This window comes from Microtus pennsylvanicus, chromosome 4, assembly GCF_037038515.1.
Source record: "Microtus pennsylvanicus isolate mMicPen1 chromosome 4, mMicPen1.hap1, whole genome shotgun sequence".
NCBI lineage: Eukaryota > Metazoa > Chordata > Mammalia > Rodentia > Cricetidae > Microtus > Microtus pennsylvanicus.
The window spans coordinates 113113905-113130376 of record NC_134582.1 but is presented as its reverse complement, the minus strand read 5'-3'; the positions used below and the strand labels follow the sequence as shown (position 1 = coordinate 113130376).

The 16472-nt window shown below is 39.3% G+C and overlaps 1 protein-coding gene across 11 annotated transcripts in view; it reads right to left on the bottom strand.

The window, feature by feature from the left end:
* Positions 1 to 11777: 11777 nt before the first annotated feature.
* Positions 11778 to 16472, bottom strand: part of Hecw1 (HECT, C2 and WW domain containing E3 ubiquitin protein ligase 1) — a 237636-nt gene continuing 232941 nt past the window's right edge. For 10 of the 11 annotated variants that reach the window (XM_075970173.1, XM_075970169.1, XM_075970170.1 and 7 more), the window contains one exon: positions 11908 to 14770. In XM_075970173.1, the coding sequence (XP_075826288.1) occupies positions 14659 to 14770 (112 nt within the window). In that variant the 3' untranslated portion in view covers positions 11908 to 14658. Of the gene's footprint in view, positions 14771 to 16472 lie in introns of all 11 variants that reach the window. The other variant, XM_075970175.1, reaches the window with a different exon arrangement.

Genomic DNA, 16472 nt, shown 5'->3' with positions numbered 1-16472 from the left:
GTCACTTGCACTTCCTACTTACTCAGTTACTTAATATTTTCTTCTTAGGTCTCTGAGGGAGTTGAAGACTAGATAGTTACAGTTTTCCTTGTTGATGCAGAAAGCAAGTTATGATAGAAAGTAAATTAGGTACAAGACTTTGAACTCAACAAGATAGTATAGAAATATGGAGTATTTTCTTTTTTTGAGGTTAGATATTTAGTGGGTTATGGAAGGGAAGGGGGTGAGGGGAGAAGGGAGAGGAGCAGAGAGAGACAGAGTGGGGAAGGGGAGAAGTGGGGAGAATGGAGCAAGGCAGAAGCTGCCTCTTCAGGGGAGAGACCGAAAAGAAAAATGGAGTATTTTCTTTGAATTTGTTAAATGCAAATGGACTAGACGTTGTTGATGTATTTATTACCTGTATATATTGTGTATAGTCATTGTACTTATTGTATATAGTTTTCTTATATTACTTATAGCCTTTTTTATTTTAGATAAAAGGAATGTGATATTTTGTTTGTATTTTAATAAAGCTTGCCTAGAATTTGGGACTTTGCTATGTATGCTTGGCTGGCCTGGCTCGATGCTCTTGACTCCACATTCCTGAACACTGGAATTACAGGTATATTCCACACCCACTTTAAATATTTAAGTATTAAGCATGATTTCACACTTTTGAAAGAAAATATCTAAAAAAAGAAAACCTGATAAAGAAGAAAGTATATCTCAGATTAAAGGCCAGTTTTGCAAGAATCTGCAAGAAAAATGAAAGTGAAGAAACCGATGTCAACAAGAGGTTTGCAAACAAGTTCGTGAAGTTCTCTTTTTAGCTATGTTGAAAATATTGGGTGTTTTAAAGAAATAAACAATATCTTATTTTTTCCCTTTGCCTATTTCTAAAATTAAAAAAAAATAGGTTAAAGGCCCATAGTATTCAGAATTAAAAATACAAGAAACACAGTTGTACAAATTGAACAGTTCCTGCTAGACCACCCTTGTTAGGTCTTTGCTTCCATCACCAGCTCATCATTATTGCCGGACCAGCCTTGCTGGTCCTTAACCCCCTGTAATTTGGTAGTAACATTTGTTTATGTCATCTGAGTTTGAGCATGTCTATTGAACATGGTTTCATTTTCCTAGGAACCAATTTTTTTCTCAGTGTTTTTATAGTGTATTTGAATTAGTATCCCAATAGTTACACACCATCACTACTTTTCTTTTGTGGTGGCTGGGTAGGCATGGAGTCTGGCAGAGGGTTTATATATCATGGGTGGGACTTGAACTCATTATGTAATCTAAGCTATACTTCAGCTTTTGAGCCTCTTACCTCCATTCCCAAGTGCTACATTACAACCATGTGGCACAAATCTTTGATCTTATTTTTTTCCATGCTTTCAAACTTACTTTCTTTTCCGGTTTTTCCCTCTCAGGAAGCCTTTAATATTGTTTTATTTTTATTTATCATCTGTGCATATATTGGTGCTTCCATGCCATGGTGCCATGTGGAAGTCGGAGTACAACTCAAATGAGTCTGTTCTCTGTCTTTTCCGCCATGGTCATTAAGATACTTTGGATCAACCAGTTTGGTGGCAAATGCCTTTCCCTGCTGAGCTATCTTACCAGCCCCCTTCTCCCCTGGCATATTCTGTGGGCTACTTGTTCCTAAAACCTTGGTACCTACTACCTTGAAGCTGTTAGAGTCTGTGAGTGATCTTCCTGTTCTTCTCTTGTCTATTTTTTCTGAATTAAGGTGAACACCTGTTCTTCAGATTGCTCTTAAGATGTTGCTTTTTCTCAGAGTTCCTGTTGATGATTTTTCTCACAACCTTTCTTTGTGGGCACTGCCATGTGTATCTGCCTTGGTCTCTAGACCTACTTATTTTTTAACTGGCAGCATCTTCACCTGTATATTCCTTGTTTACCTCAAGATAATGTTTTATGAGGCTGGGATGTAGCTTGGTTGATAGAGTGCCTGCCTAATACAAACAAGGCCGTGTGTTCAATCCCTAGCTGTGGCATTTTGAAGTGTAGTAGGCTCCCATAAGATCATAGTGAGTGGCACTTTAATTTAGAAGGTGGCCTTGTTGAAGCAGGATGTTGCCTAGTTGGAGGAAGTGTACCACTGTGAGGGTAGGCTTTGAGGTCTCCTATGCTCAAGCTACACCTTATCAGTTCACTTCCTGTTGCCTGTGTATTAAGATGTAGGCAGCATTATGTCCTGCTATGATAATGGATTAAACTATTTGTGGTGGCACATACCTGAAGTCTCAGTACTTGGCAGGTACAGTCACTAGGGTCAGGAATTCAGAGTTATTCTAGACTACATAGTGAGTTTAAACCTAGCCTGGGCTATATGAGACCCTTTTTCAAACACAAAACAAATATGAATATTTTGATTATTTTAGATGCTGAAGTCACTTTTTAAAGAGTATGTACAAACAGAGTCTATACGATTTCACTGTGTAGTGATGAAGGTCTTATGGTGTCTGCGTCAGAGTAAAAAGGACATCCATCAGGCACCTCTTTGGTGGGTTAACAGTTGGGTACATTTTGTTTTTTAAAGTTGAAAATAGGTGCCCTCCATGCACAAAACTCAAGTCCAAATGGATCAAAGACCATAAAGCCAGCCACACTGAACCTCATAGAAGGGAAAGTGGGAAGTACACTTGAACACATTGGCACAGGAGACCACTTCCTAAACATAACCCCAGCAGCACAGGCTCTGGGACTTCCTGAAACTTAAAAGCTTCTATAAGCAAAGGACATGGTCAACAAGACAAAACGGCAGCCTACAGAATGGGAAAAGATCTTCACTAACTCCACATCGGACAGAGGGTTGAGCTCCAAAATATATAAAGAACTCAAGAAATTGGTCATCAAAAACAAAATTCAATAAAAAATGGGTACAGATCTAAACAGAGAACTCTCAACAGAGGAGTCTAAACTGGCTGAAAGACACTTAAGAAAATGCTCCATATCCTTAGCCATCAGAGAAATGCAAATCAAGGCAACTCTGAGATTCCATCTTATACCTGTAAGAATGGCCAAGATCAAAAACACTGAAGGCAACTCATGCTGGAGAGGTTGAGGGGTAAAGGGCACACTTCTCCATTGCTGGCAGGAGTACAAACTGGTACAACCCCTTTGGTGATTTCTCAGAAAATCAGTAAACAACCTAACTCAAGACCCAGTAATACCACTTTTGGGTGTATACCCAAAGGATGCTCAATTGTACCATAAGGACATGTGCTCAACTATGTTCATAGCAGCATTGTTTGTCATAGCCAGAACCTGGAAATAATCTAAATGTCCCTCAACCGAAGAATGGGTAAGGAAAATGTGCTACATTTACACAATGGAGTACTACACAACAGAAAAATAATGACATCTTGAAATTTGCAGGCAAATGGATGGATCTAGAAAACATCATATTGAGTGAGGTAACCCAGAAAGACAATTATCATATCTACTCACTCACAAGTGGCTTTTAAATATAAAGCAAAGAAAACCAGACTGTAAGTCACAATCCCAGAGAACCTAGACAACAATGAGGACCCTAAGAGACTTACATAGATCTAATCTACATGGGAAATAGAAAAAGACAAGATCTCCTGAGTAAATTGGAAGCATGGGGACCTTGGGGGAGGGTTGAATGGGGGAGGAGAGAGGCAGGGAGGGGCAGAGAAAAATGTAGAGCTCAATAAAATAAAAAAAAAGAAAATAGATGCCCTTTACAGGGATGTAGGTGTTCTTTATATTATATTTTAGTTTTTTGAGTCATTATTGCTTGTACGGTAAGTTTTAGGTTTGAATACCATGTTTTTCAGGAGACATTCTTCACTTAATTATTGTGTTATTTTCTTGACATGTGTTCCAACCTGAAGACGTTTATTTATAGTCTATAGTCTACCTCCTCACTGAACTATAAGACACATGGATAATGACCTACTTGTTTTAGTTCGTTGTTTAGTAGGTAGAACAATGGACAGTATATACTATGTGACTGTGGGGTGTGTGTGTGTGTGTGTGTGTGTAAGCTCATACTTTCTTTTAAAATGTGATCTCATTATGCAGCCCACGCTGGCCTTGAACTAGCCAGTGATCATCTACTTGGTACTGGGATTACAGGTGTAGTCTAGGCCTGGGATGGCCTATTGTGCTGCTTTTGTAAATCATGTGTGGGCTGAGTAAATAATGGGAAAGTGCTTTTCTCCATTGTATAGCTTGGCTTAGCGCTGTCTTTTCATAGAGGACCACTAGATGGCAGTCCTGTCTTCCAAGGAAATAAGATGCTTGCGAATAAGGCATTTATTTGGGGAAACAAATTATTGGCTCAACTCAGAGAACTTGAAGTCAAGCTTATTGCTTGAGACTATGCGTTTGAACTATCAAACAAGCTTAAAGAGAACTGTAGTAGACCAGTAGTATCCAGGATGGTGAAAATCATTTAACATGGTTGCACATTAGGACTTTGGGTTTTTCTATCTCTGCCCTATGATGGTATTTGGTTAAAAGTATGTTCTCAACATTAAATAATCTTTAAGCAACAAAGCAGAGTCTTAACTGTATTTTTATAACTGCAAGTTCTCTGGAAGGTAAAAGTTGTTGGCATTTTGCTGTATTTTGGTGTTACGTTTAGAATATAACCATTTGCATGGTTATAAATCTAAACCGCGACTAATTGTGAGTCAGCTTCTTTCTCCAGCAGAAAAAAACTGTTCTTGATTGTCAGTAGATGTTTGAGGCTGTTTCAGAAGTCATTTGGGCCGCAACAAAATATTAAGAAATTTAAGGTAAGTTAAGTGTAATATCAAACAATTATATAAATTATTTTCTAGGTGAACATGGCTTGAAAGTTCTGGAGTGGCACCTTCAGCTGGGGTCACCTGCAGCAACACGAAGCCCATAGTTGCTGTGTCTGTGTCTGTCCTCTTTTCTGCCTGTGCCTTCTACTTAGGAGCTTTCTTTACTGGGAGCAAAAGACACACAGACTCAGTCTTTGTAAGCTCTTTTGTATATTACTCATTATGACACTAGCTGTCTGTAGTCAAAACTTTTAGGGAGATGGGAGAATAACTCAGAATTAGAGAATTTATCTACTATGCACAAGGTCCAGGATTCAATCTTCAGTACATAGAAGAGAACAGAGAGCCACGTCTGTTTTAGAAATGGCGTGACAGCATCTCTACCTGCTGAACATCTTGCCAACCCTGTGTGGTTTTTATTTAATGACACTCGGTCAGTAAGGTAGCATAAGCTGAGTAATTAAGGTCACTTCGTTTCCCTTTGTTTCTCCCTCCCACCTAATAGATTTGTCTCTCTTGATTGGACTGCAATGTTCATTAGAACAAGAACTGTTTCCTGTTTACCATTTTATCACCAGGATCTAGAGAGGGCCTTGCAAATATTTGTGGAATGAAAGAATATTGTAATCCACTTAATGTTAGCATCTTTTAGAATGAAAATGCTAATCAAGCTGCTATTCATGTGACGGATTCCTTATGGAAAATATAACATTAAATAAGCTATTCATGTGGCAAATTCTTTATAGAAAATATAACAGATTAAATAATGTTTGGAAACACTGTTCTCAGGAGACAGGAGGGTGGATCTTTCAGTTCAAGAACAGTCTGGTTTACATAATGAGTTCCAAGCTACCAAAAGTTACACAGTTCCACTCTGTTTAAAAAATAAACCAACAAAAACACAACAAAAATCAAAACAATACAGAGAGAAAAATCACAGCCCTTCACCACACACACACACCATTCTCTCTCTCTCTCTCTCTCTCTCTCTCTCTCTCTCTCTCTCTCTCTCTCTCTCACACACACACACACACACACACACACTCACACATGCATCCTCTCTCCCACACATTCTCTCATGCACACACACTCTCATCCCCTACACTCACACTCAAACATTCTCTCTTTCGCTTTCTCCCCCCGCCACATTCTACTCTCTCTCTCTCTCTCTCTCTCTCTCTCTCTCTCTCTCTCTCTCTCTCTCTCTCTCTCTCTCTCTCTCTGTTACACACACATATTCTCTCTCACACACTCACACACATATTCTCTCTCTCCCTCACCCACACGTTCTCTCTCTCTCTCTCTCTCTCTCTCTCTCTCTCTCTCTCACACACACACACACACACACACACATCCTCTCTCTCCCTCACACACATGCATGCACGCACACACACATGCATCCACACACATGCTAGTGTGAGGAAACAGTTCTTGTGCTGATACTCATGGACATTTCCTCTTCCTCTCCCCCTTTTTCCTTCCTCTCTTTTCTCTTTCCTTCTCTTCTTTTTCCTTTCTTTTCCCCCTTTCTTTCCCTTAAAAAAAAACAACAAGATTGTTTCCCTCTCAGATGGAGCCCAGGCTCTGCAAAGGCTGAGCAAGCCCTGTTCTGCTGAACTGTATTCGGTGCTGGGGTACTGCAGGTGTGCAGACAGACATGTCTAGGCTGTGACATGGTGGCTATGGAACACAGCAAGCATGAGAAGAGGCCAATGATGACAGTGAAGTGTGAGGTCACTTGTCACTGTGCAGCACGGCTGGGCAGAGAACACGGGCAGTGCACAGCCTGGCTGAGGGCTGCTGCGTGTGTGCAGCTGTGAGCTGAGAGTGTGGGGCAGTTGCAACAACAGAAGCCCGAGCTGGTGCTGAAGTAATTAACCTAGCGTCATCAGCTTGAGGAGGGGCCGTCCAGGAGAGGCCCACAACCCACAGGAGAAAGGATCGACAGACTACCTGTCAGACCTGGTGAAACAACAGGGAATTTTTAAAGGAGGGAATTAAAAATGCAAATATTATGATGCATTAAATTAGGTCTCTGTATGGTTCCACAATGGACAGTTTGAAAATGGAACAATTAAATGAAGGAACAATAAACTTAACTGGAATTGACATAAAATCAATTATCATTTTGATAATTCTTGTTTTATCCCTAAAACGTTGTTTGATATCAGTGCCAAATACGAACAATTAACTGGTAAGATAAAATCTTTAAAAAGACATACTAATGAAACTAAGAAATATATTCACACATAGAGGGGTTTAGTTCAGTATTGAGATTTCCTCTTGATGAATTTTTCCTGTGACTAATATATGTCCTTCTTTGTCTCTTTTGATTGATTTTAGTTTGATGTCTATTTTGTTAGATATTAGGATAGCTACACCAGCTTTTTTCTTAGGTCAATTTGATTGGAATATTTTTTTCCCAATCCTTTTCTCTGAGACGATGTCTGTCTTTGAGGTTGAGGTGTGTTTCTTGTATGCAGAAGAAGAATGGATTCTGTTTTTGTACCCAATTTATTAGCCTGTGCTTTTTTATAGCTGAGTTGAGTCCATTTATATTAAGGGATATTAGTGACCAGTGATTGCTATCTCCTGCTAATTTAGTTTTCATTGTTGGTGATGTTAATTTGTGCGTTTTTCCCTTCTTTGGGATTTACTGCTATGAGACCATCAATTGTCTGTGTTTTTGTTGGTGTAGCCAACTTCCTTGGGTTGGAGTCTTCCTTCTAGTGTTTTGTGTAGGGCTGGGTTTGTGGTTAGGTATTGGTTAAATCTGGTTTTGTCATGGACTATCTTGTTTTGTCCTTCTATGGTGAATGAAAGTTTTGTTGGGTATAGAATTCTGGGTTGGCATCCATGGTCTTTTAATGTCTGCTTAATGCTTGACCATGACCTTCCGACTTTCATTGTCTCTAATGAAAAGTCAGGTGTAATTCTGATAGGTCTGCCTTTATATGTCACTTGACGTTTTTTCTTTGTGGCTCTTAATATCCTTTCTTTACTCTGTATGTTTAGTGTTTTGATTATTATGTGGTGAGGGGACCTTTTTTTTTTTATCTAGTCTATTTAGTGTTTTGTAAGCTTCTTGTATCTTCATAGGCTTATCTTTCTTTAGGTTGGAAAAGTTTTCTTCTATGATTTTGTTAAATGTATTTTCTGTGCTTTTGAGTTGAACTTCTTTTCCTTCTTCTATGCCTATTATTTTTATCGTTGGCCTTTTAATGATATCTCGTATTTCCTGGATATTTTGGGTTAAGTGTTTGTTAGATTTAATGTTTTCTTTGACTGACAAGTCTATTTCCTCTATTGTATCTTCAGCACTTGAGATTCTCTCTTCTATCTCTCGTATTCTGCTGTTCATGCTTGTGTTTGTGGTTTCTCATGATTTCTGTTTATATAATTCCCACGGCTTGTGTTTTCTTTATTTTCTCTATTTCAGTTTTCAAGTCTTGAATAGTTTCTTTCATATGTTTGATTTCTTTTTCTTGTCTTTCTTTAAGGGATTTGCTGATGTCTTCCAATTTTTTGTTTGTCTTTTCCTCCATTTCTTTGAGGGGATTTCTCATTTTCTCTGTAAGAGTTTCAAACATTCTCCTGAAGTTATTTTTTAGTTTATCTTCTTCTGCTTCATCTATATTGGTTGTTCAGTTCTTGCTGCTGTAGGGTCTTTAGGTTTTACTGGTGTTGTGTTGCTCTTTGTGATGTTGCATGTGTCTTTACCTTTTCTATTCATCTTTTCCTCTAATAGATGTAGTTGGGTCTGTCTGTGATTCTGTTGATTAATCTTTTAGGTGTCTTTGAATCCAAGACTCAGATGGTTGATCCTCATGGTACAGTCAATGCCATGGTTCTAGTTACCCCTTTGGTCACTTCGTGTTCCCAGAGGTTGCTTAGGGCTCCCAGGCTTTGCTCCACTCCCTTGGAGTTTTCTGTCTTAGGCCTGCTCTAACCTAGGTTGTCGGCTCAGACCTGTTTCTGTAAATGTTTCTGGTCTGGCTCCATTGCAGAGGTCCTTGGCTTGGGGTTAGTCCTGTAAAGGACCCTGGCTCTGCTCTAGTCCCTCGGAGTTCCCAGGTTTGGGTGTGCCCGGACCTGCAGAGGACCTGGCTTAGGCTTACTCCCTCAGAGGTCCTAGACTCAAGCTTGGACTCGCAGAGGTTCCTGCCTATTCTCTTTGATGTCCCAAGACCCTCAGAGGTCTTTGCTCAAGCCTACTCCCTCTGAGGTCCCAGCCTCATGCCTGACCCTGCAGAGATCTCTGGTTCCTGCCTACTCCTTCGGAGGTTCCAGATTCATGCCCAGGCCCATGGAGACCCTGGCTCAGGCCTAGTTACTTCAAGGTGTAGACTGACGCCCAGACCCACAGGGGTCCTGGCATAGGTCCACTCCCTTGAAGGTCCCAGATTTACCCCTCAGTAGGCTCTGTCTCTGGCTCATTCACTCAGCGGTTGCTCCCTTGTACCTGTTCCTGTGGAGTTTGCTGTCTCAGGTCTGCTCTGGCCCAGGTCACTGGCTCAGTCCTGGTCCATTAATGTCCTGGACTGGACCCGTTTTCACTCCCATGGAGCTCGCTTTCTCAGGCCCCCTCTGACCTAGGTCTTGTCTTTCTTTTTTAAAAACTTTATTTAACCTTATTTTATGTGTATTGGCTTGACGGTGTCAGATTCCTTGGAACTGGTGTTACAGATAGCTGTGAGCTGCCATGTGGGTGCTGGGAATTGAACCTGGGTCCTCTGGAAGAGCAGCCAGTGCTCTTAACCTCTGAGCCACCTCTCCAGCCCATGTCCCTTTTTTTAAAAAAAAAAACAGAACATAATTAGCAAATGATGCACTGTGTTGAAAATATGACCACAGAAGTCAGAAGTTATGAAGTGCAATCTTAATTTCAGGACAATAACAAGATCAAGACATATAACATAGCCCACTGTTTTCCAAATATGATGAGCTAAGCTAGTTCTTTTGTACCTGAAGAGAAAAATTAGCTTTCATTGGGAAAACTCTGAAGTCTGGCATGTATGTGAAAATGTCTTATCACCATGTCTCACTGACACATACTCGGTCTTACCTGTTTCCGTTCTCCCGTTCCTACTCACGCCTTTTCAAATAAAAATGCTTCTTTACCTCAAAGAATAAATAAAATCTGTTTACATAGGAAGAGCCACATGGTGGGTCGTTTTCAGGCTCTGAAAGATATTATGATTATATTGGTCATTTGTGACTTTTGCTCAGTTGGTAACCCTCCAAGGACCCCGTCTGAAGTTTTCATAAAAACTTCTTAGCTGGTAGGATTTCCTACAAACTAGTGCCTTCCTGTTCTGCATAAGGGACAATTATGAAATGAAACTCATATGGTTTGTATAGGGCCCTAGAAGGCATGTGCAAGGAAATTCTTTTAAAATCTGCTCCTTTATTCATGGATTTATAGGCATAATAATAATGAGGTTGTTTGCCCTGGAAGCTGCTATCACTCCGTGTTGTTTCATTGCTTACACTATTCATCAAGAGCACAGGTTTGAGAGATATTTTCATGTGTTACCACAGACTTCTCTTTGCAATAAGAAACACACTCAGTGCCATACCAAAGTGAGTTTATTGACATTCCTTGAAGATGTATGATGGAAGAGAAAGCGAGGCCTGAGTATCACGTGACATTTCTTTTGAAGATGTAAGCAAAATCAGCCCAGTAGTATGGACATCTTCTGTTAGTGACTAGAACAAAGACTTGTAAACAAAATTGTTATGGACATTTCCTCAGATAATGGAAGCTGCAGGAAGTAGACTAATGGAACGATATTTACTCTACATACTACCTCTAGGCACCTTGTATCTACTAGAACAAAGGGACTACATGTCATTAACAGGAAAATAATACTTTCTCTTTTGGACCTTGTGATAGCTGGAATAGTCACCCTGCACATGTATGATACAGTATTGCAGTAGTTTCAATAACAAACACCAAAAGACATAATAGTAATTATAATCATAATAATAACAACAACAAGAAGAATAATAAAGCACCACATTTTGTTATGTAAAGTTCTAACTACTTTCATTTGAAAGTGTTTCATCTTGACTGGGAATACATTTGTGGCAACTTAGAAATTTTCAGAACCCAAATTTGAGACATGTGGCTTGACACATGGACTGACAATGAGATTGCATACTGTTAGAAGTTTCATGGAAAACTCAGCTCGCTGGCTTGCCATACATTCTTACTGCTGAATGACGCAGCTTCATTATTAACAGGAAAAATATTGAAATCTTTCATGAATCAAGCTTGCCAAAATATCATTTCACACTTCATTTTATTTATTAACTTTCCCAAAATATTTGTGCTATAATAGTGATGGTAGTAAAAACTTATCACAATGTTCTCCAGCTCATGTACACAGGATGTCATAGAGAATCCAGTAGTTCTAGAATAGTTCTGACTGTGAAGACTCAATTTCTATTGGGGAGAGTCCCATCTTCATGTTACTGGATATTGTCTCCCAATAAAGGATGTCATACTCATAAAACCAGATATAAAAATATTGCTTTAGGGATGTTATGACTTGTAAGTGATTATTTTGCAATTGCCTTTATGGAGAAAAAAAGTTAAAGAACTATGTAGGGTCACAAAAGATCTGTGTTACCCAAAGAATTATGTCATTTGAGGTGATTTATGTCTCCAACCATTAAAATTAATAGAAAAATTATTTCTCCAGTTATTTCCTTATGTGTAAGTGTATATACATATAAACATATGGTTATATGTATAGTTATGTTTATATGTATATATTGAAATTATGTATAATTTTAAAATTAATCTCATATGATTTAAAAGGTGTCTTTCCATGACTAATTTCTGAGCTCCTCTTTCCTTTGATTTCTTTCTTCCCTGCAAAGCTGAAGCCATATGTTGGGCTCTATGAAGCAAGCCGTGTATTCTCTAAGTAACTTTGGTGTTGGTATTGATGCCATTTTTCATTTTTCTATTTTACTATTATTTTTCATAAGGCCCCCAACCCTATCTGAGGACCTATTGACAGCTAATGGCATTTGAGAGTCAGTTTCCTTTCTTTTCTCTTCTTTTTCTTTCTTTCTTCTTTCCTTTCTTTCTTCCTTTCTTTTCTTTCTTTTTCAAAATGGTGTCTCACTATGTAGCGCTGATTGTCCCAGAACTAACTATGTAGACCGGGCTCACAGAGATTTGCCTGCCTTTGCTTTCCACGTGCTGGGATTAAAGGTGCATGCCACTTACAACCCAGTTATGAGAGTCAGTTTTTTTTTTACACATAAGATATGTTTACATCCTCCAGGGGATGGCGTTACACTAATTAGTTTATGGACAGCATAAGCTGAACTCAATAGATTGTAAAGGAAAAGATGGCATGAAATTGAGCAGGAACTGAAGGCTGAGGAGTGGATCTAGGAGGAATTAGGAAGAAGAGTGTTGGATGATTATGATTTAAATACGTTGTAAACATTCTTAAATAATTAATAAAAAGATACTACTGCTGAGGCTGGAGAGATGGCTCAGAGGTTAAGAGCACTGGTTGCTCTTCCAAAGGTCCTGAGTTCAATTCCCAGCAAGAACATGGTGTCTCACAACCATCTATGATGAGATCTGGTGTCCTCACATGTGGGCATACAGGAAAGCAGAACACTGTATACATAATAAATACACAAATCTTTAAAAAATACTATTGCTCTTATGATTGCTTGTTGGGATTCATGTAGAGCCTGGCATTAGGATAGAGGTATAACTAAAAGTTAGCAAAAACGAAACAAACAAAACCCCAAAACATTTATCTGAGTTTCTTATTCACATGTAATTTCTAAGATAATTTGTTTCTTTTGTACGTTGGTAGACTAAACAGTAAACCAGTTAATAGATTGTCTCATTTTTGTAAACTGTAAACCTCTCCAGGAGCCGCTTTCTACACTTGAACCTACAACTTCCTCCTTTTCAACGAATGGTAAGTGCTAAAAACGCTGAATGCTTGAATAAATGAGTTTTATGTATGTATAAAATGAATTCTAAATATGCTGTTCAATGAGCTAAAGATTTAGTGAAAGTGATTTTTGTAGTCCTTTTGTTCTGAGTTCATTAATAAAGAACAACTCCATTGGAATTCATTGTTTTTCCATACTGGAAATATGGACCAAATTTGACCTATTCCTAAGCTGTGTATCATACAACTTATACTCCATTTTTAGTAAAACTTTTATTTAGACAACAATAGGAAGCTAAGTTTCCATTATGTATACTTCCTGTTTGACAACAGACATACAGGAGCAAGGAGTGTTTGGCATTGTGATTAATTTTTACTAAGAAAATATATTTTAGAGAGCAGGAACATACCACACTGGTGTAATAAGCCACGAGGCATGGCTTCATCTGAAGTTAGCTTTACCTTCTCAGACTTTCCCCCTTGTTTTAATATGCTGATTAGAACAACGGATATTTAAATAGTTGAGTCTCTTTAGCTTTTCTTTTTCCCAGTGAAGAAAAACACTTTCATTTATGTCGTATTTCAGACAACATGGATAACATGGTTACAAAAATAGCAAATGACCATTATGGTTAGGTTTATCTCAAATGTAATCAAGATGTCAGGCTGTCTGTGGAGCCCGAAAGTGTTTTCCTAAAAACACATTTTCTTAGATATTTTTCTAAATGCTAAAAAGAATGGGTTTTTTTGGACATAAGTCAGTATGTCTCCAAAAAATTGCTATGGATGAAGGAGAAGTTTATATTGCCCGTGGTCCCTAACAAGCACCGTCACTCTCCGCAGCTCCTTATGTGGTTTCTGTGAACATCAGATGTGACAGAATGGGAACACCATGAATAACAAAAGAAGAGAAAAAAGAGTGAGAAAAATATCAAAGTTACAAAGAAATAAAAGGTTTACTGGTCAAGTAAATAAACCTGGCTTCAACAAAAGCCATGAGATCTGTTTGTACTATGTGTGTGAGAATAGATGAACAAAATTCACGTATTTGGATAAATGTCCTAGGTCCTGTCCTTTTTCCTGTTTGCCCTGTCACTTTCTATGTAGCAACATTTGAGTTAAAGGTTCATCTTTCAATCTACAGCAATAACGATTGCTTCCTTGGACATGGCGCACAAGTTTGTGCTTCTTGAGTGGCGAGTGTTCCCCAGGGATGCTCTCCCCACTCTCCCTTTCTCAAGCTGAGTTTATAGTCCTTATAGCCATTGGGTTTATGATAACCTTTTCTCTTGCTGTTGTTAATTGCTGGAAGTTTCATATATGCACCATATGTCTAGGCTAGTTCTGGATGATGGGACTGATGTCACCTGTGAATCATGAGTTGAATGAAGAAAAAAAATTTTTTTGTGGCCTTGGCTGTCCATTGAATGGATAGAATGAATAGGATATGCTGAGATAGAGAGGAAAAAAAATCAGTCAGCTTCTAGGTCTGGAAATTATGAATTGGTCATTAGAAATTATGAAAAGTGATTGGTTCGGCTTGGAAGACATGGGCATATAAAAGCATGGAATGCTCACAGCTGAAATTATCCTTAAACGATAGAAATGGAAGTAAACATTTATTACCATTTCGTCAAGTGTGGCGCGACTCGCACTCGTGTTTCATTGTTAGGAATGGAGGTATGTGGAGGTGTGCACAGACCTTGAGACAGCTCTTTTGTAGTATTGCATACAGGCTAGCAGTTCATTGGAAACAGAGGAGACAAGCCTGAAGGTTAGATCTTAGAAGAAGGCAATTCTTCATGCACAGCTTTTGCCAATTCTAATTTGCTCTGAAATAAAAACCATGGAATACCAAAGTCAACGGAGGGAAAGGAAGTCATCCCGGAAAGGGTGGTGTCACGGTTCAGGATGATGTCAGGCAAAGTTCCACTTCCTCACTCAAGTCCGAAGGTGCTGGTTTCTTCTACTGCTGTTAGCAGCTTCTCATACAACATGGAGTATGAAGGGTATGGGGGGAGATCCAGCCGGTTGAAGCATGTATGTGCCCTGGATGGGGGAGGAAACACTGGTCAGAGTATTTTAAAGACTGCTTCTGGATACATCAATGACTCTAAAGGGGAATCAAAAGTGAGCTAGACAATATTTAGGACAACCACAGAACACTGCAAATGGTGAGCCATGGCCATTGAGACATGACACGTTCAGGAAACTGGAGAACCAGAAACAGTTATTAACTGCTGTTTGTAAGAAAACTATACTACACTGTAACCACAGGAGCAAGCCAATGGCCAGCCCTGTGCCACTATCCTGATCTGAAGTTTAACTATGAATTTAGACGTGAAGGAGGCAGGGACATCGTTAGTGCTAAGCATCCTTGCCTCGCTCTTAGTTCTGGGCCTTGCTGAAGAGTTAACAATGCTCTGTAATTCTGAGATCCAATTCTCCACATCAGGTGTGCTCTGAAATAAGCTTAGCTCCTCCATACCAGTATGCAGAACACATGTCAACAAGAGCTTAAGTGACCACTCCCAAGAACAGGTCAGTTGAAGAGTCAGTCCTTGCTCAAGCCTGGGGGGGGTGGTCTTCCCACCATTGCAATTCCTGAGGCCTTGCTCAGACTGGGCTTCCTTCTGTAGGTCCAGGGTCTGCACACTTACCTGTGTCTGCCCTCGACTAGCAATGTTCTTCTCTATTACATGGATCACACAGGTGTAGGAAACGTCTATGTGGATACCCAGCAGAGAGCGGAGGATACAAAACCACACAGAGTTTTCCCTAATAGCTGTTTCCTGCCAGCAATTCTTTGTTTCTATGGAAACTTGATGCTGGTCTTTTGACAAAGCATGGAGAAGAGTGTTTTGGTGCAGTTGGAAGTTAATTTTATGCTTTTTTTCTCCTAGGTTGGGTGAGCGGTGTGTTGAAATAGTGTTTATATATCAACCAGAACACACACACACACACACACACCCAAAAGACACTAAGCTAAAAGAAAATGAAACAAACCCACAAAATAAAAGTAAACTCATCACTCGAATTTTATTCAGGACATTAAGTGTTTAAATTACAAGATCCCCTGGGGAAGTGTTTACAACCTATACCTGTGTTCTGAGTTAAGTAAATTAGGACAAGCCGGCTCAGCACTCAGAATAGTGCAGATTGTTCAGAAGATAAAGAAAGGGATGAAGGAAGAGAGAAGGTGAGGTTTTCTGTTGAGGGAGAATCTGAGGAGAGCGTTGGTGTTTTGTCTACCCAACATCCAATCCTGTTTTTGGCAACAACTGTCTCCTGTGTTCACTCAGCCCCACCTTTTCCTGCCTGTCTCCCTGTAGGCTTTAAGGACTTTACTGGGAGAAAATATGAAATAAATAGATATTAGAACAGTTCTGTGTTCACCAAATGTCAGGAAGGCCTAGATTACTTCAAAAGAAGACAACTGAAATACTTTAGATACTATCACAATATTTGAAAATAAAAACAAACTCAGAAAACTGGATGGGGCAAAGATTACAGTGCTTTTCTTGGTGTTTAGAAAGACAGAAAGTAGTCTACCCACTGGACTATGGCTGACATATTTGGTGGTACAGTAGGACCCCAAGTATGCTTTTGGTGTTAGGTGAACTAGCCCGGAGCAAGGTATGACCAGGCATCGAGGTTTTCTTCCTCTGGTCATTTTTATGGCTATTGTGAGTGTAAATGTAGGAAAGAATCCCATAAAGTAATTAGAACCATATTAATTCTATGGAGATAA